Consider the following 26,083-nt stretch of genomic DNA (forward strand, 5'->3'; position numbering starts at 1 on the left):
CCACATGACAGCGCCACTCACTCTCATAGCTAAGAATGATTTCACGTACCACCAGGTGGCAGTGGAGGATAGTCTCCACATCCACAAAAAGCAGCCAGTCCTCCATGTTGACTAACTAGTCCACGACGACAGTACTTAAAGCCTAAAGGCACAGGAGTGAAAACTGGGAGTGTAGAAAACAGCCCTTCGAAGAAAGCATGTGTACACATGCATGTGTGTAGTTCCAATATCAACAATACATGTCCTTTTGTGAATATAAAATAGGTTAACAATATCAGAATAAAATAGTTACACTTGTTAGTGTTTGGGGCCACTGCTGAACATGTCATTACAGGTGTGATTCTCTCTCAGTGTTTCGTCATCAGTCCCGGTGATGGAGGTGTAGTGTACAAAGTGCATAGGTGCACAGAGAATGCACGTAAGGACTCAGGATATGATAGATGCACCCAAACAGCATGCCGCCTATTATCTGATTTACCTTCCCTTACACTTTAAAAAGAAAACCATGAAATCTTGACATAATCTGACAGAACTGGGAAAAAAAAAAGCTCTTTTCCTCAAGATACAAAAAAATCGGTCCCTGTCTTGAGATGGTTACCCTTTAATTACAACAAAGAAAAGATATATTTTGGTTATTGAGGGTTGATAATCCTCCAATATCCTCCACTTTTCATCCTCTCCATCCTGCTGCCCTCCTCTTGCCTGGCTCTTTTCAGTGAGACAGGGGCACCATGACTTCAACAAAGCTGTTGGGGAAGTATCCTGATCTGCCGTGAAGAGTTCCCTCTAACCAGTTCTCATCGATTTTACTGACCAAGGTGATGATGTCGCCCTCGTGGAAGCCCAGCTCTCCGTCGTTCTCTGGCTCGAAGTCGTACATGGCTCTACAGCAAGGCTCAGCTGCAGAAAGAGACACAAAATGGTCGAGAGACGGAGGAGGGAGAAAAAACAAAAGCTGTCATTTTGTGAAAAGTACTTGCTTTGAGAATTTCCCTTCAACATGATTAGTATATTCTCCTTTAGACGGATTTCATTAGAGGCAGTGTGTCACCACTCTTCCAATAGGACTCTGGGATAAACCATAAAAAGAAAGTCGATAAAACAAGACATGTTTATGAATTAGTCATCAATGTGGTATGGGAGGATCCTTCTGGAGCTCAAGATCAAAATCAATTTACTGACATGCTACATAAATAAGCCATTTTATTCCAACCATAATGACCATGTTCAAGTTTTAGTCCTAAGACTTTCACATTCAATTTTTCTATGTCTGTCAAATGAACCATGTGGCATGGAGCGAATTTTCTTGAGGTTCAGAGGCTTCATCGGTCAGTGAACAGGCTGTCATGACTGGCTGAAAACTTTGATTAACATACCACAGTCAGTGACGACTTTAAACAAAGACAGAATGTGGTTCTGGGTCTGTTTTGGGAACCTGACAGACCTGACCCACTGGACCCAACAAACACCATTCAACAATGTTAGTCAAATACTTCACCATCACACAGACATGCATACATCTCTGTCCCACACAGATGTGCGGCAGAGTGGGTGAAAGTAGTGAAACTCTCTAGTTGGGTGTAAGTGACACATTTTCTTCATCTGTCTCACTCACGCCGTCTGCTCTTGATGGAGGATCTTTGGAACAATGGAGCTGGATGTTGCGCTGGGGGCGGTTAATGTCGCAGAAGAAAGACACATCAGTCTAAACAAGATTAACGTGCACACAAACCTTCTTGGAAGTAGGACTTGCATACATACACACACAGACATTCAAGCACACTCACACAGCTCTCACAAAATATACAAAAGTGAGTTTACCGGAAGAGTAAGCTGGAGGGCTCCCTGCAGCTGATGAGTATCCTCCATTCGAGTTTTCTACCTGTCCGTAGTCATAGGCTGGTCGGGGTTTGGGTGTGTACTCGCGCCTTGGAAGAGACTGAGCTTCAGCCACCCTGCACACCATCAGAATGAAAAACGTCACGTCTCTGAGCTCACAAGTAGACGACGCACCGATACAGACGCAGGCAGGCTAAACAAAGAGATGTCAATGCATTTCCTTGTGGGCTATGATCCACTTGCATCAGGTAAATCGTCAGGAGTAAGACAAATCTTCATTTTATGTTATTCCCAAGTTTAAATGATATATTATTTCTGTAATAGAGGGAGAACAGACTTTATCAAAATTTTCTGAACTACATCAAAATCATCCAAAGACAATTATCTAGATGTATACCGTTTACCAAAAATGAGTCATTTGTAATCAGCCTCAACTGCTACTTGACAATCTCGCGATCGAATGGGAAAAGAAAATATGGTGCGGTTGAACCATCCCTCATCACGATCCAGAGGACAGCCTCAACATACAAGAGAGATGTTGTCTTCCACCAATAGTTACAGCACTGACCTTTTGCTCAGTTTCTCAGAGAGGTCCTTCAGGACCTCCAGGGCCTGTCCGTGGTACTGCACCAGAGACTCCACAAAAGAAGACAGCTGACTCACCAGCTCCACCTACATGTATAGGCACACAGAAACTATTTCAGAGTGAGACCACACAAAGGAACAGCAGTGGCCATCCAGAGCATTCTTCATTGACACTGTTACATCAGTAATGTGCTCATCACGTAAGCTTCACTCTGCAACATCTCACAATGGCAGGCATGAAAATGGTAAATATCAAAAACAGGTTTGACAGGCTCTCACTACTGCAAGTCACTGTGGGTAAAAACCCACAAGGCATGTCACCTGTCATGTACCGTCCTAAAACACGGAACTTATGGCTTGCTAGCTGAAAAGCTGCAAGCAGCAAGCACAATGCATCTCCAAAGCAAGTAGAAACAGAGACACCAGCCAGAATATATGTCACTAGGTAGTCTATAGGCACATCAACAAGACTACGTTTTTGTGTCTTGGTTCCACAGAGAAAACTAGACAGTATTATAAAACATTTGCCTTGTGTGAACTCTACTAATCCATCAAACCATATATTAAGATGATGCAGTACTGTCACTGCCACTGATCGAATCACATGCCGTATTTATTATTTTATGGACTATTACATCATCTTTGACTTTGAACTTGTTGACATCTATTAGCCTGCTTTATTGACAAGATGATTCATTAAAAAAAGCTGCTTGATTGATTACTAGTTTAAACAAATTATTGGTGAACTATCAGAGTGCTTGTTGCTAAATATTTGTTTATGGTTTTATTCTCTTCCAGCACAGTCAAAAATGATGGATTCCAAGACATAAAAGAAATTCTCAAGTAACATTCAATCTCGTCTCTTTCATTTTATGTAGTAGAATAAGAATGGCCTCATCTGCACTGGCTGAAGGACCAAAAAAACTACACATTTGAATAAAATGGAAAAAGGAAAATAATGACTCTTGATTAAATTCAAGGATTGACATTTTTTCTATTCCCACACAAGGTAACAAAGCAGTTGTCAATCAAAGAGAATTAAATTGAGAACTGAAACATTTTCCTGAACACTTTTTATTAACAAAGCATGTCCCGCAGGTTTTAACGTGCTGCTGTCTGCAAGGCAAAAAGAATCAAGTTTAGTCTACGGGCTACTCACATCTGTTTCCAGCAGGTTGTACATGGAGCTTTCTGCCAGCTCTTTGGACTCATGGAACTTCTCCAGGGCCTGCCTGACCTCTTCCTCTTGGATTTTACCTTGACGTTTCTTTTTATAATCATAGTCCAGACGGCGGCCCACGAGCTTCTTCAGGTGGTGCTGAGGAAATGAAAGGAGTAGCGATTGGGAGGATGATGTTTCACAAATGATATTACATCAAGAAGTATTTTCACTTGTTTATGGTAGTTTTGAGAAACGTGTGTGATTTCAACATTTGCATTTAATTCCACTGTTATGCATCTGGACTGGAAATACTTTTTCATTCTATTGCAGCTGACTCAGACTGCTGAGCTCATTAATCAATGTCTGACCTATATGTGCAGAAGCATACCACCTCTTTGATTCTACCTGAATGTCTTTGATATCCTTATCAGCAACTGCTTGCATTGGGTCAATAAAGTTCTGCTTCACATCAATATCCAGAGAGTCCTTGATGTGGGCCATTGCCTTCATTGACTCCCCAAAGTCCACTAGGGCCCCACCTGCAGTGCACACACGCATGCAAAATGCCAGCATTAGGGAGTGTGGGACATCATGAGGCATGTTCGCAATAATCACTGGCTCAAAGCTAAGGAAGGTTGTGACATTAAAAAATGATAGAAGATTCACAGGCACAAACTGAACAAATACACACAACACTCACACATATTCAGCCTACTATATTTTGTTCCAAGTCTCATCTCTTTTCATGGTTTCCAAACATACATATCTCTTCCATCCAGAATCTCATCCTCTAATTGTTCGACACTATTCTTACCAAAGTTGGTGTCCTTGCCCATATCCCATCCATACTTTGTCATGCACTCTCCCAGGAGGCCCTCAGGCTGGGGGTAGCCTGGACTGTTCACCTGCCCACGGATTTTGGACACTGTGTTTAGCATGGAAAGTTTAGCTCTTTTTGCCGGGTTGGGCTGGAGGTAGTCTGATGTTTTATTGATGACATCCACCACTGCTTTGCTGGTAATATCTGCTCTCTGGTGACATTGGTTACAGGGAGACAATGGTTAATACACACGTGCATCATGCAGAGTTGTATTTCAGAAAACAAAAAGGACATATTGGTGTTCCACGTGTTCAGTATAGGTATTTTCAAACATTTGAACATTTATGTACATTACCTTCTCAAGTTCCTTGAACTCTTCATCCAGTTGGGTTCCCTCTGCACCTCCAACCTTCTCACTGACCATCTGTAAACACAGAGCAATTGGAGCAATGAAGTCAGCATTTTCCATCTGTCCCTCATGAACGACTGCTTCTAGGATTCCACATTTTTTTGCTCAATGACTAACCTGACAATCTTCACATGGTCATAAAAGACAATTAAAGATTGATTGAGTCCTGTACACTGACAAAAAACTGTATTCATAATATTGTGATCATCTGGAGCTGATGGGGGATCAGAGGCTTGCTTAGCGTCACTTCAGCAGGGTGAGACCATGCTGTTTAACAGACCTGAAGCAGACATTCACAATCCCATTGTTCTATTTCCAAACTTAAACAGATATTTAATCTCCTCCTTCATTTTCTTTTTTCCGGACCTGTTTAACACAATTCTCAAATTCCAAGACATGCCCATGTTTTTCATTAGTGGAGGAACTTCCTCAAGTCTAGATGAGAGAGTGAGTTCTGAAAACTGGACTATATTCTCTACTGAAAGCCACCGTTCCATACGGAATTATACTCAAGGCTTTCCTTTTTTCCATCAAGTCAGCACACACACACACTGCAGTTTCCTACACTAGCGCCACTGCATGGATACTTTTACTAAACACACAGACTAACTGCATCTTGGTCTCTCTCTTGCTAATTCACATCCTCACACATGGCACATACGGTCTCATTCTCTCATCCAGGGCAGCAAACTCTAAAATCCTGTGCAGTTGGCTGGCAGGCCAAACAGAGACTCCTTGTGCGTGCTTTCTCATTTAGTTCAACTGGGTGCAGCTGTCGGCACCACACTGCACATAAAACTCTATGACCAGATGGATCAATCAATCTCTTTAGTTTATGTAATACACAAGTCTGGAGAAGTGATTTTGTGTAAAACACTCAGTGGCTCTGAAAATGCCCTAAGTACTGACTGGCAACTGGTAATGAGACATAACTTAGCCACGCATGTTTGCCAATTATGAGGTCTAATAGAAATCATTTTAATTGCAATTAATGGATCTCTTGGTACCAGATGTGAAATTGTGGCACACGCACAAACACACTTTCAGCAGCCCATCTGGCTTCATAATTGCCATCACAAGTTGTTTCTCCTCCATGACTGATAAACCTGACCATCCCAGTCTCACTGTGACATATCATTTATCTAGAAAAACTTGAGTTTTAGTTGTACTATATGATATTAACCATTAAAACCTTTATACATTTTGTTAAAATTGTTAAAAGCTAAATCCAAATAAGTAAAATAAATAAGGGGTTAAAAGTTTCATAAGCACATTTGATACAGGTTTCAGATTTGGTAAAGATTAGTTTCTGAGGTGAAGTTGGTGGTCTTGCCTAGACAGGAAGAGCATGTGGCTTAAGTTTTATTAATCAGTGTCAGAAGCAAGATACATAACCAGACGTGGACTAAAATGAAACTGAGGGTTCACAAAAATAAGCACTGCATGCTCAGTGTCAGCTATGTTTTCCTAGCTTACAATTACTCAGTCATTGACTGATTCAAGTCTATTTGATGACAGTATGTTGTGGACCTTGTTAGACAACTATCTTACAGAAATGATTACCCTCCTCTACCCTTTCTTTCTTTCCACAGCATGAATGGAAAATATAACATTTGTTGGTCCTTGCTAAAGCTTATGTGGAATAAATTACTTGTATGCATTCATTCCTGGTTTGTTAATATTTGTGTATTGTCCATGTACTGTCTACTGGGTTGCGTAAGGTGGTTTGGCCAGAGAATCCACATAACTAGGATTCCATTACACACCCAGTGAGGAAGGAGCTGCCACTTGTATACCACACAATGTTACGCCAAAGCAAGTACCTGTATGAAGGCAGGTGTCATCAAAACATAGGCAACCAGTTTTGCAGGCAATGTTTTGATGAGCTTTACATTCATGGTGGTAGAGTTAATTTTTAATAGTCTCAAGACTCAACAGTAATATTTCTTCCCTATGAAGGATGCGTGCTATTTGAATGCTGGAATCACAAGACGAACCTGGCTCAATAAACCAAGATTTTCAAAAGCAGCAAATGCAGGGCTGTGATACTGATGCACAGACTACTGTTCATGTCTGTACACAATCTGGCAGTCAAAGATTAGACTGGTGTCAGTGTTAACATGTGCTTTGAGTTTAAAAAGAAAGAATGTGAAAAGAAAATCTGAGTTATATTCCCAAATGTTGTTTAGACATACTCCTTTCATTGCACAAGTTAAACCTGGAATTAATAGTCTATATGATACTTAATCTCAGTGCCTGTTTGACATTATGGATCCTTTCATGTTAGACATAAATAACTGAATTCAGACCATGACTTTTTATATCATAGAATTTAAAGGCGTGGAAATAAAGTCATTTCCATAAACAAATCTTTAATGTGGCTCTAGCAAGTTGGAGATGCTCACAGGTGAGTTTGGTTCCATAACTGAAAATATAGCTAATAGACAGTTAGACCTGAGAGATGACAGATAATTATGAAACATCACGCAAACACAAACGTGTAATGTGATTTGAACTAACGTTAAGGATATCTCCAGAACAGATTGGCCAGTCATGTGTAATCCAACATGTTACAGTCAACAAACATGAACTTCACCGCTGCACGAGGGTATTATCTAAAACTGGAGTGATTAATATAGATTCCCCTTGATTACATTAACAAGACAACAAGACGAAAACAAACACCAGCAATCACGTACAGTTTCTAAATCAAACCAGAAACTCATCCTTTAACAGGTCTGATTGTTGGGTCAGTCATAAACTTAGATAAATTAGGGTTAATTCAACAGTAGTTTAAAACATAAATAAATAAATCAAAGTTAACGTCACAATGTACGTGGACACACAAAATTTGGCTGCAAACTCAGGACAACCTTCCAACCCGACGACCAAGTTAATTAACCTCAGGGACAGTAAGTGGTCCAATTGAACAGATTAACTTTAACGTTAGTTGACATAGGTTTAGGTTCATTGACTAAAGCTTAAGTGAACTAACTACGCGACTAACGTTGAATAATAACGTTAACTCTCTAGTTTAGCGTTACGGGTTAACGTTGACGTTACCTGAGAGACACATCGCATTTGACAGTGAGCGTTCAGTAACAGTAGAACTACTCGTACATTTTTCAGAAAGTTAAATTGTTCCATATAACTTGACTAGGTTAGCATTTAGCCAAGAACACGTTCTTGTTACCGATAACGTTTTCTAGTCCGGTTAACGGGCTAGCTTGAAGCTATCGTAAACTCGCAAAAAGTAACGATGGTGTTAGCTAAGTTAGCAAGCTAAGCTACCGGCTAATGTTTGAAAAGCAGTCGCGCGTTTACCTGACTTGCTTTGTAAAATTGCTTCTTAAATCCTGCGACCGACATCCTGCACCGTCAGAGTTGCCACCTGGACCACGGTGGGGAAAACGTGTTTTAAAACAGCTGCTGTGGGTTTGTAGTTTGCAGCACACACAGCACCCGGGCTACACGTCTTCTAACTTTTCACCGTAGATGAGAAACTTGCTAGGCAACCACAATTTCCTGGCCTCAGCTTCATGTGGGAGGCTCCATCCCGCTGGATAAAGTGGGTCAAAAAACAACACACACACACACACACACACACACACACACACACACACACACACACACATTGCATACTGCTGCTGTCTACTTTTAGTTTATGGTAAATAATAGCAAAATATTATTAGAAAAATATATAATTTATCTGAACTAGTTTTTACAGGTTATTTTCATCATTGATTAATTTGCCTCCTATTTTCTTAGTCAATTATTAATCATTTGGTTCACAAAATGTAAGAAAGGTGAAGTCTAAACTCAAGGTCCTCAGTCTGAGCAAAACTTACTTCAAGAGTTGTGAAATTACTGTTTCCAAGATGCAAAAAGACTTTTCACACTCAACTTTAAATATTAGACATTAGAGATATTTGATTTATGATCGATAATGGAGAAGCATATCCTCATTTTGGAGAAGCTACAAGAGCAGTTAGATGTCATTTATCAAAATTGTTTATCAAAATTGTGCACAAGTTTTAGTCTGTGATTGAAAACATTAGAGTGGTCATGGCCATTTATATTTGCAGGATTATAATATCAAATCAGTGATAGATTGTGACTGATCAGACATCTCATCAGTCAACAAGACCCTTTATACAAAAATTATTAATGTGAAAGCCAACTTCATCTTCAAATAAGACTCAGTGAAACATTTCAAAAGAAAAAGAAACCATTTATTACATTCTTAAAACCACATATAATGTATCCCATTGGACAATATATATTGCGCTGTGTGACTCAGTTACTCTTGGACTAGTAATATACCTCTTGTACATTTTGTCATACAGGGAAAGAAAAAGGAGACAAACTATTCTTTTTCATTTGTACTTTTCCTAATCTTTATTCAGTTAAAAAAAAAATAGATCACTGACTTTACAAGACAAAAGTGGAGACATGTAAAGAAAAAGGTGGATAAAAGACTGACAAATAAATGAAAATCACAGCAAAAGAAACATTAAACCCCAATAATGAAATTCATCTTTAACTCTAACTGATTTTTTTTTAATTCCTATGTCACATAAATTTAATGTTACCATATTAGGACAAACAGGAAGGGCTTTGACACTTTGTGAGTAACATTCACAAAAATAGAACTTACGTCCACAGTGATTATGGTTATGGGTCTCATCTTAGGTGCAAAGGTGTGAGGAGCACAAGGCTAAAAGACGACACTGGCAATAAAGGGACAAGAGATCACAGCTAGCTCCCTGAGTGGCAGGCAGCAGGTCCTCAGACTCTGCTCAGAAACTTCACAGCACCCCAAGTAAGACATCATCATCACCATCTCAGTGCTATGACAACCTTCAGAATGACTGTTATTTCTGTACATGACAAGTGTAAACAGTTATGGGTGACTTTGTGTGGGAGATATGGAATTTAAAAAACAAAATAATAAAACAGATTAATGGAGAACTATTTTTAGTCTTACTGGCATTGAGGCCCAACTCAGGGGGGCAGCTGATAGCTCTGTCTCGCCTTAGACTAGTGTCCATTGAGAAAGAGGAAAGCTTAAGTGCTTGGTATTCCGACAAGTGCTGGGTTTGGGACTAAAGGAGAGAGGAACAGCAAATGTACAAAACAATACAGTTGCTCCAACCAGCGAGGAGGGTTTATGATACACATTATGGATCATCATTGTTCTGGCCAACTGAAACAATATGAGTGAAAGACAAATATACCTCACCTACTGTCCTGACTGCTGGTTAGAAACAGGTGGGAAGAGCCTGTGCATCCCCTTATATTATACACTTCATGAAGTCATCTTTTGCCTTGATTTTTTTTTCCTTAGTGTCCTCTTGTCTCTTTATGCAGGGGGGAAGGCAGCAACAGCGCAATCTGAATGCTTTCAGTTTAAATGCAGGACAAAGGCAATGCCATTTTGCCTTTGTTTGCGTACACTGCTTCCCCTGCTGTGTGGCATCGGCAGCAAGAGTCCACCCCATCGTTTGCGTGATGTCGGTGCCTAACCCAGCTGGGTTAGTTTGCCGTCAGGACAAGACAGGGTTGTTGCCGTGGAAACCTGAGAGTACTGTCAAGAGAGGAAATAGTCCACAAAAAGATCTGAGTCCAAATATCAGCCTTTGTTGAAGCATCCATCCTTTTCCCCCCTCTCTACATCTTACTGTCCTCTTTTCTCTCCCTTTCTCTCACACATTTTAACTCTCTTCATACACTTATATAGTCATCTATTTACATTCTTATTTAAAATATTTGTTTATAAATGTGTATATAAATTAAAGATAATTTCATCTTGTCCTGTCTCTAAGTGGCATTTACAAGGAAAGGGGTGTGTGGGACTGAGGTTTCTCATTGCATTACAAGAGCCTGCAAAGAGGCAGCACCGAACACTATCTAAATGTGTGTGAGACTGGTTCTCAACTGATTAAGGAGGTCAGCCTAAGCCGTGAGTCACATCGCATCTCTTTGTTTCTTTTTATATCAGAGAATATGACTCATGATCTTGGTCCCTAAGTGATGGTCAGTACAAAGATATTGTCTGTATGAATACGCATGTGTACCATACTGAGATGTGTTAGTATTGAGAAAAATATTGACCGAGAGCTGTATTAATAGTGAGACCTGTTGACCAACGCGACCTCGTTCTAATACTATGTGTCAAACTCTGTCTCAGTGGCAGGGTTGTACATTCACTGTTAGGTTCTGGCTTGTGCACTGGTGCTGATCGATGAGGTACATTCATAACTGGTTTGGCGATCCACAGTGGATCTGATGTTCAAAACGTGTTAGAGCTTGGAGCCGTCTCATGCTTAGTGGGCTGCTGTGTTATTTTCATGATGCCCAGTCACTTGTTGTTAATGCTACAAATATGCAGAGGACCATGAGCATGTGTGGTCTGTACTGTAAGGTGCTTTTGCCTGCTGGGAAGGTGGAGGACTACTTTGGGATCATGGGAGACGGAGTATTTAAAGTTCCGGATTGTCTCTTTAACTGCTGGTTGTTGAGCTTCAACATTTCTGTCCTACTCTGTCTCTCCTTTTACTTCCCTACCTCTTAATACACTTTCTCCATCTCTCTTGTTTGTCTGTCTGTCTGTCTGTCTGTCTAGCTGTCGGTGGAGTCTGGCAGAGACATCTCGCTGCCAAACACTTCCCGGTACAGTGGTGGGAAACTGTAGGCGGTCTCTGGGTGGACCAAACGGAAAAACTCGAGTTTGTCAATGTGGAGGTTACAGATTGACTTCATTATGGGCAGCTTGGACACCATCTGCAGGGACAGAGGATATACTGAGGTAAGTTTATGTATGTGCGTCTTTTTGTGAATAAGTCTGTTGAAGAGTTATGAATGCTTGTTTTACCTTGTCCAGTTTCTCGTCAGAAGCAGCACTCGTATGTAGACTGTGCTGCAGAGCCAGGTAGACTTTCTCCTGGAGTTTCTGAACCTTTTGGCCTTCTGTTAGCCAGGGACGATCTGCAGGAAAGAAAATATTGACTCCTTAACAAACTGGTTTGTTTCTCCATAAGTAACTTTAAGGTTGTTAAAATCATAGTCCGCTCTGTCCAACAGAATACTGTACTCTCTGTCAGCTCTTGAATGACACAATCTGATGCTGACACTGAGTGAAATATTCAAATCCAAGACACTGATTCTTTTATGGCTGTGCCATTCAGTCAAAGTGAAATTATTTAAGGTCTCACACATCATTTTTACACTTTTGCTCCAAAATTCAACCTGATTTATTTAATACATTTGGAATCTTAATCCTGCTGCTTTTAAAGGTGTTTAGCATCATTTAATCAACCATGTACTAAGTCCTTGCCTTGCAGTTCTAAAACTGGCAATCCAGAAATGTGTTGATATGGCAAAAAAATGAGCAGTTTAATAATGAAAAACATTTACAATTTAGCTAAATACGCTACAATAATAAACCGAAGAAAATGTGTTATGTCAAATGTGCATGTTGAGAGACATCCTACAATCGCTCTTGAATATCAGTGTGGCCTTCCTTACCAGGGACAGGGGCGCATTGAGTAGACTACCGAGTGTGCACTTGCTGCGTGTGTGAGCGAGAAAGAGGACAAAAAGAATCACCAGGAGACAGAAGGACGGCGGCGCTAAACAGAGCCATCTCTTCGTCAGACAGCTGTAGACGGCAGAGTCCTTTTCCCAGGTCAAACACTGCACTGACCAGGTCGTCACACCCTGCATAAACACAGAAAATCAATACATTGATTGGCATAAATAATATCTTAATAGTCATGCTTAATTCAACAACTGAGCCAGGAGAAACCTGGGATGCTTCAGGCCTACATGTCTCTTAATAGGAAAAATCCTGCAATTAAATGACTGTCATAGGACCTAAGTGTTTCCAAAAATCTATTAAGAACAGCTCACAGAGGACTACTGCTGTATTGACTGATGCAATGTCTCTTTTTAAAATGTCAGACTTGGGTAATTTTCCCTTAAATGAGTTTACACTATTTACGGCTTTGTTTAATGATGTTTGTTTCCACTTTTTTCCATTAGTGTTGCATGGTTACACGGCTCTGGTGATGCCAAAGAGGCAAGACAGTGCTTCAAAAATTGGAAATCAACATCCAGCTGGGGAATATCAGATACTTCTCTTCAAAGCCAGTTCTGGCTTTAAGGAAACATAAGAGGGTTTCACGTGTGACCCCGTTGATTATCTGAATGCTTTAGAGCTCGAACGACTGCATTCCCATATGATCCTCACCAAGTGCTTTGAAGAAGTGAGCCGGGGCAAACTTTCCATTGAAGAAAATGGTGCTGTTGTTAGCGTTGAAAGCTCGGCACATACGTATCAGCAGGACTTCCAGGCAGCCTAAAAGGGTAGCCACAGACATAGGCAAAAAATATGGAGAGATGGATATCCACAAAGACACAGATTAAAAGATAAGGGAAAGGTAGAGATAGATACAATACAAAGGACCTAAGGTTAGCAAAGTTCAGTCTCTTCACTTTGGAAGAATTAACTCTGTGCATTAAGCGTTTTGAGAAGTGAGCATTTCTGTGCACTGACCTGCTTTCAGCAATATAATCTGATCATTCTGGCACAGGTCCATGAAGCCAGCAATGCGTTTGGCAAACTCCACCACATACTGAATGGCATTGGTGATGTGGTGAGCACACTGCTGCCACATCCACTCAGCTGACTGAAAAAGTGACACAAAAGAGAGGTTGTAAGTCAGCTGACATCACTTCACCATACGTTCGTCTCAGAAGCTGTTCAATACCAGATCAAATATCAGCAAAGTAAGCTAATTAAGTTATTAATTTGTATTTATATTCAATGATGATACTGAGCTGTTATTCCTATCTAGTATTGTTACATATAAGTGCTATAAATGTATAACGGAGGGCTTTACAAAGGGGTGTAAAGTGTGCATTCTGTACCTTGTTTTGAAAAGCACGTGTTTCCTCAGGTGTGTACTGTGCCCAGGTGAATCTCTTCATGTCTTCAGCGCTGTACTGACATGTCTCCAAGTGAGACTTAACAATACTCTGAGTGATGCGCTCTGTGAAGACAAAAAAGCAGATGCACATTAACGTGACTGTCTGTCTCACCTGGGTTGACACAGAGAGAGTGCAGCAGAGTGTAACAGTGGCCTTGTTTACATATACACAGATCAAGGCAGTGTGACCTTGAATAACCAGATGCTTTGTACCACTCTGCTGTTAGGTTTGCCACGGATGCCCCCGACGAGACCGAGCGCTAATGGCTCATCTTATCATCTCCGCTGCTGTTAAGATCTTTTCCACCTCCTGCACTTACAATTTCCCCCAGTCACAATATTTACTCATTGTTTCCTTTAACCGTCCCCAGAGTCCCATTCAAAGCCTCCATGCAGTTTATTGTTGCCAGCAACCATAAAGATGTAAAATCGAATACAAATTTATTCTTCCTCCAAGTCTCTAGAGACGCTTCTCTAAACCTTGCCTCTATAAATACCACTACACCAGCATCCCTTTATCTGTCCCTGTTGTTTAGCCTGTTTTCATATTGCTTGTGTCCTGCAGCTTTTGCCCATTTAATCTTGTATTTGTGTCCTTGTGTCCATGTTATCCTGTTTTGCTGTTTTTTCTACCTGCCGTGTATCATTTTGGTTCTTGACCTTGTCCTTCATCTTTGTTTTCTATTGAATTAATGTAGCTTTTTTCAAATTATGTTTGCTCTTACTTCATTGAGTCGTATTTCAATCATTATTCAACCCTAACAATTTACTATAAATTCTAAAATGAAAACAAATGACGGCCAGTGAATGACCACAGCAGTGACTGTGCTATATTTTTATAGCAACAATACAACATACTCATCAACAGAAAAACAGCTATTAATTATTGATGTTGTCTTAATGTAAGCTGCTCTTATTGAAACTCAACACTTATGGCACATGTTTCACAACGAAAGGAATTATGCTGCCTGACAGCTGAAAGAAGTGATGAGTTTGTAGCATGAAATGAATGAGAAAAACAGGAGCAAGTCAACAACATATAAAAAAGGAACCTTAAAATTCTTATTTCTCTTATAATATCCTGCCTCAAGTAAAGTTCTGTCCTCTCTTCCCTTTAGTACATAAAAGAACTAGTTACTCTCACACATTCGGTTCCTGAAGGCAATGAGTGAATTAAAGAGGAAATCGTCTCTTATTTTTTTATGACCAGCACTCACCGAGGTCTGTTATTGAGCAGTCATCAGACAGATGGTCCAGCAGTGTATGCGTGTGTCCCAGCAGCGGATGTGTGTGAGAGTGTGTATGCAGGAGCTGGATCCCATTGCTGTCTGCCCCGTCTAGCATAGTCTGCTGTGGGGAATTCTGATTGGACAAGGATGAGGAAGAGGAAGAAGAGGACGACGAGTTGGAGGTGTTCCCTGTGCTGGCCCCTCCGCCGAGCAGCTCCAGGCTGCAGTACTCGCTCGCCTCCTCGGGGGTCAGCGGCAGGTCAAACAAGTCAGGCAGCGCTGCGATGTCATCCAGGTCGCTGAGGGTCGAGCTGGAGCCCCCAGTGCTGTAGGACCGGCTCAGAGCCTCTTCACCGTCCTCCCTGCCACCACCACAGACACTCTCCTCCTTGGGTAAGGACAGAGTGGTAGAACCCCCGCCTCCGGAGCCCACACACTCCTGGGACTTTTGGTGTTTTTGCACCTCAGCGTAGAGGCTGTCACGCTGCTTCTTCGACATGCGACCAAATTTGACAGCTGCGGAGAGAAAACACTTTTCATTATAGCGCACATAATGATTCACAGTATCTTACAAGTGACTAGAAATACTTGAAGTGAATATTGCTGCCAGTAAATTCAATATTTCATTCATGATTTTCACCTCAGTGCAGAGATATTGAGAGAAGCATAATCAATTTCACAGCTGTAACCTCAAGCGAATTGTACAACATTTACGGCTCAGATTACTTCTGTCACCTACATAAGTACTGTACAGTATGTTCCAGTTCCTATATCCAGCTTGTCACCTCTTCAGTCTGTATAATGTATTTGTCTTCTGTCTGCAGCCTTCAAAAGGGCAACAAGTGGTGAGCCCTCTTACGACAGGTTACATGAAATGTTACAACTGAGGGCTTCAAATTCTCCTGATATCAGCTTGATCACTAAAGGAACCCACATGGGGATTCACCGCAGCAACACTTCTACTGAACTTCCCCTGTGCAACTTGTGGTATTTTTCTAGGTTTACAGCTGAATTTCATGGTTACAGCTAGTGTGTAAAGAGAGTACAGTGCTTTTTGTGTGCCTGTTTACCATCTCTGCTCATGCCCAGAGCCAGACACTTCTGTAGGCGGCAATGCTGGCAGCGATTGCGGTTAGTTCGGTCGATCAGACAGTTCCTCTGGCGGGAACAAGAGTACATGGCATTGTTCTGCTGGCTGCGACGGAAGAAACCCTAGACACACAAACACACACATACAAACACAGTAAAAGACACGTACATTTAAGATAAACCTGGATGGCTGAAGTAAATTTTGGCAGGCCTGGTTTTACTCTGTGTGTGTTTCCTCCTTACCTTGCAGCCTTCGCAGGTGATGACTCCATAGTGGATTCCTGAGGACTTGTCCCCGCAGATCTTACAGGGGATGACCTCGATCTGAGCTGCAGGACCAAAGATAACATCGACGAGAGAGGTCAGAATACTGCGTCTGTATGAAACTGCTTCCACTTTATATAAGAAGTGAACTCGAGATCTGCTTGCTGAAGGGCAGCAGTTAGATGTTTGGCTTGTTTGACACTATTGAGTCACACTTTGGACTGTTACCAGAAACATTAATTATCCAGTAAGTAACATGATACATCCATTCAAACATAACACTTAGTTACGGTTTCAGTTACATGACAGAAGCCTATATCTGACTTACATCCAGTGCCAGTCAGCGTAAAATGCTCTTTTACACTGACTGAAAACAAACAAAGACTTTTTCCAGGACTTTGTAAATGATGTTCCTTATGAACATTTCTGAGATGTCCAAGCTCTGTACAGTACTACATCTGTTGACGATCTTCTAATCTTAACTTGACTTTGACTGGCCTTGCTCTTATCTCACTGTTTTTTTACATGACTTGTTTGAAAGGGCCTCTTCCTCTTTGGCTCCTGTCTGTTCTGGTGTCACCCAGTAGTCAGTTATGTGTCTCCGTTTATTTGCACCCCTTTGGGCATCATTTCAATAAACATTTTCTCTCTCTCTCTCTCACTTGCTGGTCATTTATGTTGTGTTATCATGTTTTTTCCTGCCATAAGCCTTGGCCAAAATGAGGTCCTTTGTATCTTCCGTGGGCCTTGAAAAGGTCGCCCATGCTTTTATCTTGTCAGACTGCTGTAACTCTGAGCTCTATTAGAAGGCCATCTCCTGCCTTCAGCTGATACAAAATGCAGCTGCGATGCTTTTAACAATTTCCAATTGTTAAGAATAATTCTAATTCTTACCATGTTTTCAAAACTGAAACAGAAAAAAAAACCTTTACTTTGCCCCAAAGTGTAGTAATCATGGATAAAATCAGATTATCACAATGGGCCCAACGAGAGAGACACAGTGACACTGTCCCACATTGAGAACACACTGTACAAGCAGATAACTTGCCATGAGCTGTTTGTCTGCACCCTGCATGTGGCCCCCATGAAGGAACAGAGTACACAAACAGATAGGCAATCACATGACAGACGCACATATGACACATGCACAAAGACTCCTTCTTTCTTGACTAACGAGAAAAACAACAGTAGCTACTGTATAACATTAGACAGTTGTTGCTCAGCTATGCCGTCTGTACAATCTTGGACTCATTTACAAAATCCCTTTTGTACCACTGTGTATGGAAAACCACTGGGTGATTGAGGAGGGATTGTTGCACTCTTAGGTACTGGAAAACACAACTTTCCACTTCTTTCCCCCCTTAATGACACAGTCGGCTGTCTCTTCTCTAAAACAGTTGACTAAAATACTCCAACTGATCAGGGCAGCTGCAGGCATGCAATGGAAAAATATCTCCCTCCTCCTACTCCCTCCCTCCTTTCCTCTCTTTCTCTCAGGTTCCCCTCCACCCCTCCCTAATCTCTCAGTTATATAACTCTCGTCTGTGAGCATTCCTCACAACACTCATTCAGCAGGCTCACTCTAGCAACACTAACACCCCGCCCTCCTCAGACTCCCTCTTTCCCACTGGCTGAGTGGCATTCGCGGCCTCCTTGGTATTGGCTGAGCCATGTGTCACTCTGGCGCTGTAGCCTGTCAGCCCATGTGGACATTCTGTCCTACTGACACACTTTCCCACTGCAGGGGGAGAGGGAGGAGGGAGACAAGCGCGATCCCGACTCTCCGCAGACCAGTTTTAAGGTGGAACTGAACAATGCTCAGACTTCCCCGTGAAACATCTCCCTGTAGGCTCATCGCCTGCGTCAGAAAACTGGCTATGTTACATAACGGCAAAATTAACTGAGGGAGGCAGTGAGCCTGAAACAAATGCACTTACCAGTTCATTTAACACCCAACACAGATCCCCACTGATTTCCCAAGAGTCTATTTCTGCATGGACTGATTTCTATGTCATAATCAAACTCTGTGCTGTTTTATTAATAAGAACCACATTTGCTTTGACTGCGGTAGCCCGTACTGTACCTGGCTCCAGTCCACTCACAGCAGACAAACTCTGAACTTGAATGTCAGCTATTCAGCACCCACCCCTCTCCGCAGCGTTTGACATTGAGCTTCTGCTTCAGCCCGTTCTATTCTTGTCTTGTGCTGAGAGCCAGAATTACACAGATGCCCAGCCACCCACCACTGTTGCTACAACCACTCACATATATGCTTCCTCACTCCTCTTCTCTGACTCTCTGCAGATATCCAGGCACAACCCAGACACAGCAAAATGTCCATCTACTTAACGCTCCCTCGTTTCGTGTGACTGTTTTGTGGTGAGTCAAAAATTACCAAACCGATTAGCTACATACAAAACATTTATAAGTACAGACTTAACAGGGATGTCTGGAGACTTACCAATCCAATCTTATCCATTATTTTCTTGCTTAATCGAGCTGACACATCCACAAGCCAACAGTATTCTGTGTGCTGTCATATTAGCATAAAAAAACACTATACGTGCACATTTGAGAAGCTGCAGCCTTTATATCTTTTGCATTTTTGCTTCAAAAGTGACTTGAAGAGCAGTTGCCGAACAATTTCCTCTCTGTTTACTTGCTGATTAATTGAATAATCGTTTCTTCTACAAAAAAACACCACTGCTGTTGAGTAAAACCACCCACTGAAAATAAGCTTACTTAACACATATGACACATTGAACTGTCTTACACTGCTGATAGACACACAGCAGCTGCCACGCTAATGTTAAAGCAACATTTACAATACCCTGAATATCACTGCTGACCTGTGTTAAATCACCAGTCTAAAGCATCTGCGTTTACCTCTCCAGAGAGAACCAGAATTCCAAGATACCAATCCTGCTTCTTGCTAACATGATGCATGAATGCTGCATGCAGTGCTTTACAGTTCTCATGCACCAACACATGAACTAAGTCATGAAAACAAAATGTAATAAATGAGGTGGAATTGTGCAAAAAGGCAAAGTGTTGGCGTTGAGCAGTAGGACGGCCGCTTTGTGTGGCACACCCAAGCCTTTCCACAGAATAAACTGAGAACAGTTTAACAGTTCAGCTACAAACACGTTGGCCCCAGTGTTTATCAGCCAGCTAAATGTGTAACCGTGTTATCTCTACAAAAGGCTAATTCAGCAAGGGTGTGGTAGAGAGAGGCTGAGAAAAATCACTGGCTTTGTGCTTCCAGCGCTCCACCTCTTGGTAACTAATGTGGAACAAACAGCTGATAATTCTCCAACAGGAGCCCCCGGTTCCTGAGTCAGTATGTCAGTGTGACAAAGAGAAAGAAGGAATTCTGACCCTCCACATGTTCACCACCACATACAGACAGATGACGAATTAAGGGTAAATCTAACATTAAGTGTCTTGATAACGTGCTGGGCCATCAATGTGCTGCCATAACAAGAGTCTGAAAGTCTCTGGAGCTCTTCTGGAGGGATGAACACCATTCTTCCAAAAGCTAATCACTCCTTTGGTGTTTTGATGATGTTGGTGGTGAGCACTGTCTAACACGTCAGTCCAGAATCTCCCACAGGTGTTCAGTTGGGTTGAGATCTGTTGACTGAGAAGGATCGAATGCGTGATTCACATCATTTTCCGACTCATCGAACCAGTCAGTGACCCCTTGGGCCCTATGGATGGAGGCACTGTCATCCTGGAAGAATCCACTCCCATGAGGATAAAGATGATCATCCAGAACAACTTTGATTTGAGTGGACCCAAACCATGCCAGCAAAATGCCCCCCACAACATAACAGAGCCACCAGAGCCCCTCACTTCAGTGGTTAAGCATTCAGGCCTGTACCGTTCTCTTGGTGTACGTCACACATGCACTCGCCCACTTGTTGACAATAAGGATGACTCATCTGACCGGATCGCCTCTTTCCACATCAGACCAGTGCCGATGGCTTTTGCACCACAGAACTCTTAAATGTGAGTTCTCTCTTGTCAGCTGTTCACTGGCATTCTCAATCACCTGGAGAAGAGCTGCTCACATATCACACTGAGGCAGGAGCATCAAATGTGCACTGTTGATCACAATTTAAGAACAGATGTCTTTACCACAGATCTAAATGCAGATGTCACATTAGTCACTGTTCTTACTGAAACGCCAGCCTGTTGAGCAGTCTCTGAGACCGAAGCTCCTGCCATCCATCCCCAACAATGAACCCTCTTTGAGATTCACTCAGATCTTCTGCTCTTGCCATCTTGGAAGAAAATCAGAATCAACTGGTCTTGCTCGGCATTTTTTTTATGATGTTAATTTTTCCTTCTCGAACACACAGAATGCAGTTTCTGCCACTAGGGGTCTCTGAATCAGAGCAGTAACAGAGGATGTTGTTTGATGATGTCGTGATGTAGCGGAGGATCTTGGGAGTTGTTGTCTTCATTATTAAACAACCGTCATTGCTGATGAAAGTCTGCTGATGTGACACAGGCAGAAATCTTCATGGATGAGCTGACATATTATAAGATTTATTCATGTTACGTTTAGTCACCTTTGCCGACTTCCTCACCCTCTGACGAATCATCTGCTGTTTCCCTGCACGTTGTGGGGACATGGGGACCATTACCTTGAATAAAATTACTGACTTCTCTGGGTTTGAACATTGTTGGAAGCATTTGGGACCATGTAAGTACACAACTCACCAAAATTTATATCATGAGTCTTGTCATTTTATGAGATTTTAATGCAGAAATTTTACACATTATACCTTTAACTACGCCGTGCAGTGTACCCGTGAGGAAGCATCTGCTTTCGTTTTGTTTCTCCACTCATTAATTCATGTTTTTTCTTCAACTTGCAAACTGACTGTGCATGCAAACACGCACACAAACACACACATCCCCTCTCCGTTTTATTATTTTACAACCTCTGTTTATTCAAGCACAGGTTGTTCGTCTTTTCTTACTATGCAAATCACAACATTATGCACACACTGCCCAACACCCTTGAGCAAAAGGTCGACATATAGCTCAATGGAAGCTGGCGATTCTCACAATGACCTCTTCCTAAGGATGATTGACAGAATTGGAAAACACACAGTAGAAGGTGGGGGCCTTGTGCTTGAGCTCTATACATATTGGCATAAAGCTGAAGCACTGTGTCATGCTTCACACGGCTGGGTGTAGGCTTACAGTGCAGCACAGAGCTGTATCACAACAATCCACTGTGGTCGTCCTTGCCGCCTCTTCCTCTTTTGAAATCATGTTTGAGTATGGGAGGACTTTCCACATTGTTCTGTTACCCTAGGATGAGGAGCTTGTAAAGCCTCAAGGCCTGCAGAGGTAAATCCAGGGAGAGCAGATATATTCTCAGATATGAAAACAAAACCCTGTTTGTTCTCACACCTTCTGCCTGAATCCATGAAGGCAACTGATTGCACTTGAACCCTTGGAGCAAGCAGCCCCATTCTCTAGCACACGGCTCTCAGAAAATATTAGTACTTCACTCTCTGAGGATGACACCACTTGAAAAACACAACAGATGAGACTCAACTCAAAATACATATACAGTACACAATATGGCTGTCAGGCTGCCAGTGCATTCAAATCGGGGGCCGTGTTTTCAAAGATGCAAATTCCTGCTGGAGGCCTTGCTGAGGCCCACAGAGAGGGGATTATGACAGAGCTAAGAATTCCACAGGCCTCTTCTAGCAGGTGTCAGTGTGTGATATGCAGCTTATGAGTCTCTCGCTGTGTCTGTATACTAATACATTGTGCTGAAGTGCATTCTGCTGTACAGTACAGTAAAGCAGAGGAAGTGTCAGAGGTCCAGACATCGCAACATGCCCTATAAAGGTCTGTCAGTGTGCCAAAGCTGTTGCAATGACTCAACAATTTGGAGTAAAGTGACTGTGATTGCAGATATGTGTTCAAAGTGGGATAAAAAATTGCTGACATGCTTTCCTGGTGAGAAAGCCACAGACCTGACTGACTAACCTACATTTTCAGTGCCACGAGCTAAGAATGGGTAGTGGTTTGTTTACATTTGGACATCCTGCCAGAAATGGAACCTCCCTCCACCAGAGGCCCCCTCTGCGCCTTCTTCCCTCCCTCCCTGCCTCCCTCCCCCCTTTTCAGTGCAAAAATTCATCATCTTTCCTCCCCTGCTGAAAAAACAAAACTGCTTGCAGCTTATCTCCTGAGCTACACATCAAAAGACTGTAATGTTGGCAATGCTCATAGCCAAAAGCCCAGACATGCAACAGCAGAACAGAACCAAACATGAGTCATCGTTAAGCCAAGGAGGATTTAAATTATGATCTGCATGAAGGTGAGTTTCAGTTAGAATGAGACGTTATAGTACGTTGTGAGTGTGATATGTGCAGAGCAAGAAGTGTCTCTCCAGTATGCAAAAAATATACATGATCAACATGTTAATTAACCTTTTTTTAATTACGAGCCTATTTCAAATAAACATATTTTAATGTTCGGATAAAACAGACCCCATGTTTGCTGTAGACAATTTCCTTCTTCGTAACAATTACGTGTTGCCTTCACGGCCCAAAGTCAAGCTCAGCCACATTGAAGGCTGACCGTCACTGCGCTCCTGTAACCGCACATGGCGCTGCACGACCGACGGCACGGCGCTTCCCACAGCCGCCCCACCTCCCTCCGCTGCGTATGCTGTATAATGTTGGGTGACATAACTAGGTCAGTGGAACAGCCAGGTCCCTCTCCCTCCATACGCTCACACTGTCGGCCATGCTGGCACAGCCATCACATCACAACAACATCACAACTACGCCAGCGCTGCTCAGACTCAGTTTATACACCAAAAGTTCTTCTTTTGACTTTGAACGAATCATCAGGGCTGTTTTATGTTTCAAAAAACGGAAAAATCCACAAAACCAGATAAATATTTCCCAATGAATATCTGAGAATAACTTAATGCTTTCGCTACTCTTTTAAGCGAATGTATGCAAAATGTCCACTCTTTACGTTTTTAATTCACCTGATCCGACACTTCATCATCTACATTACATAATACTAGTTTTGGTTAACAACAACCTCCTCTCACGCCCCTCCCTCTCCTCATTGCATAACTCTAACATGGGTCCCCAGATAAAATTTACAGAAGGACTCCCAGGTCAAATGGGCTGGGACTCATTCCTTCAGACATAGACAGATTTGGCACCGCCACGAATCTCACAGCAAAATCATGCAGCATGCAGCCAAAATCTGATTTCACCATAAACACACCCGAGAGATCACAGGACAAACAAACAAACAAATGACACCGAGTCAATTCTCATGATTGAACAGCATATTTGCTGCACAAACTACACGCTGAACTTCACTGTGGGGCGTGCAGCCTCGGCTCCGTGCACAGATAATCCAGTCATGAGGGATTAGTGCGCACTGGAAGGAAAACAGGCGCACTTCAAGTCCCCCGTGCGCACACATGTGGCCCCGCCAGCCCGCACGAAACCCCCCGACAGTGCGCCCCCAAGTTCAAAACTAAACGTGCACAGATTTACTGTGACATACGTACCTCTCATGGCGATGTGTTGTTTTTCTGGGCTGGACGACGAAAACTCGGCTACATGTGGTTCACGTAGGGTGACAGGATAGCGGAGAAAAAAGCGCCGGAGCCAGACTGAGCTGGCTCTGTAAATATTAACTTCGTCCCGGCTGCAGACAGCTCGCGTAAAGCACGAGCAAGGAAAAAAACTAACCGAAACTCCTGTCCTCTATCGCTCAGTTAAGTCCGAGCGAAATAAAAGAGTGAAGAAAGTCGCTTTGGATCGCATCCTAACAGCCTCGGCGAATGGATTTCACTCAACTTTCTTTCTTTTTTTTTGACCGAATAGTCCCACGGTGGACGAGAGGTGTCCGGTTCCCCCCCTCTGCGCTCTGACTCTCCGCTGGCTTTCCTCTCAGTCTACCCTGCTAACCTACTTTCTCCAAGCGTGGACTCTCACATGATCTCACTGCCGACAACTCCTCTCGCAGCAGCCGCGGGGGCGCGCAGACGGGAGCGAGTTTAAGGTGGCTGACCAAATGATTGACTACGGAGCTCGATTCTTACTCTCAGCGACGTACAGACAAATAAAGATTATGACTTCCAGAAGATAATAAAGGAAGGTAATTAGAGCCAGTCAGTTCTGCTTTAAAACAAATATTAATGCAATGCGGTTTCCCCCCTCTTCCGCGACTTCATATAATTTACACCAGTTACTGTAACATGAGTGAGATTCGTCCACAGAGACAGCGTAGGCCCTGTTGCTTACTGTATTTGCTTTCAATGGTGTTGACCTGCGTGACTGTAAGTAAACATTTGGCTTCCAACAATGAAAGCCTGGAAATAGTCTATCTTGCAGAAATCTTGAGAAACAGCAGCTGATAACTGATTAAGCAACTTATTCTCTTTTACTCCAATTACTCCAAATTCGCCAGTGCCAGCTTCTCAAATGTTGGTTGATGTAGCCTTGAATGACAGTAATAAATAATGAGAGTCATGTTTTGGACTGTTTTCTCAGACAAAACAAGAGATTTAAAATCTATTTGACAGATCAAATGATTAATTGAGGAAGAAACTGATAGAATAATCAATTTAAAAAAAAGTAACTGTGAGCTACAGAATCCCCAACACCTCCACCTGCTCAATGCCACCCAGTGTTTGACTGTACCTGCCACCTTTAACGGTGCTTGTGATATTTATGAGCTTCCTCCAAAGAAGTGACAGTAAAGACATGAGAATTGATAGGCCTTCCATAGCTGCAGTGACTTGGAGACTCATTGGTGAAACCTGTAAAATATTTATTTGAGCTGTTGTTTTCAAATGAGCTTTGTTCTTTAGCAGTGTTCCTTGTAAAGTGTCATAAAAAATATCCCTGGCTGGTCTCCCAGTGATCGCTCACCGCCGTTCCTTTCGCTCCCTGTGGAACAGCTTCAGAGTTTACACCCAGTGACCCGGCTAAGTTTGATTTGCAGCAGCCTGGTTCCTGTTTCAAGTTCACATTTCTGCTCTGGGTGTGCGTGAACTTATCACATGAATACTGCTCTCACGTTTGCATCTCATTTATTTTACCTTGTATTCGTGTGATATCCACAGAGGAAGGAAATGTGTTAATTTTTTGCTTGCATGAATCATTTCTTTCTTTGGACAGTTTGTACTGTCATATTCTGATTTTGATTTGAATGTGTGCTTGGGACAGCGTGTGTGACTGTGATGAGGAGGTGGGTGAGTGCTGAGGGTGTGTGTGTGTGTGTGTGTGTGTGTGTGTGTGTGTGTGTGTGTGTGTGTGTGTGTGTGTGTGTGTGCGCGCGTGTGTGTGTGGAAGGGTGCTGCTGAAGCGGGTGGCCTTATGATGCAATGTTCTGGCAGCAGTGTTATGAAACAGCATGAAGGCAGAGATTACTCAAACTAGGTTAGTGGAGCAGCTGAGCACAGAGCACCAACAGTCACAGATTATTTCTCTCTCTCTCTCTCTCTCTCTCTCTCACACACACACACACACACACACACACACACACACACACACACACACACACAGAAAGACACAGGCACTCACATTCGCTTGTTTTTTCCTCTCCTCACCCTTTTCCTCTTCCTTGTTGTTCATGTGTAATCGCTTAATCTTTTTTATTTATACACTTCCTCCTTTGCTT

General features: G+C 42.3%; 2 protein-coding genes across 3 annotated transcripts; both read right to left on the reverse strand.

Annotated features, from left to right (window-relative positions):
• Positions 1-565: 565 nt before the first annotated feature.
• Positions 566-8,291, reverse strand: LOC139339413 (endophilin-A2-like). Of its 2 annotated transcripts, XM_070975023.1 has the most exons (9): positions 8,140-8,291; positions 4,762-4,830; positions 4,401-4,617; positions 3,992-4,125; positions 3,584-3,742; positions 2,408-2,511; positions 1,822-1,955; positions 1,616-1,666; positions 566-900 (listed from the first exon to the last, which is right to left on the reverse strand). In XM_070975023.1, exons 1-9 carry the CDS (start codon positions 8,182-8,184, stop codon positions 713-715), a joined length of 1,101 nt encoding a protein of 366 aa, XP_070831124.1. In that variant the 5' UTR covers positions 8,185-8,291; the 3' UTR covers positions 566-712. The 2 variants fall into 2 exon arrangements, with proteins under 2 accessions (XP_070831124.1, XP_070831125.1); XM_070975024.1 differs by lacking the exon at positions 1,616-1,666.
• Positions 8,292-9,368: 1,077 nt separating this feature from the next.
• On the reverse strand, positions 9,369-24,429 carry LOC139338631 (nuclear receptor ROR-beta-like). Its single transcript, XM_070973818.1, has 10 exons — positions 23,964-24,429; positions 16,367-16,452; positions 16,105-16,246; positions 15,023-15,550; positions 13,747-13,868; positions 13,373-13,505; positions 13,067-13,174; positions 12,424-12,534; positions 11,690-11,802; positions 9,369-11,598 (listed from the first exon to the last, which is right to left on the reverse strand). Exons 1-10 carry the CDS (start codon positions 23,968-23,970, stop codon positions 11,437-11,439), a joined length of 1,512 nt encoding a protein of 503 aa, XP_070829919.1. The 5' UTR covers positions 23,971-24,429; the 3' UTR covers positions 9,369-11,436.
• Positions 24,430-26,083: the final 1,654 nt, after the last annotated feature.

This window comes from Chaetodon trifascialis, chromosome 11 (assembly GCF_039877785.1).
Source record: "Chaetodon trifascialis isolate fChaTrf1 chromosome 11, fChaTrf1.hap1, whole genome shotgun sequence".
NCBI lineage: Eukaryota > Metazoa > Chordata > Actinopteri > Chaetodontiformes > Chaetodontidae > Chaetodon > Chaetodon trifascialis.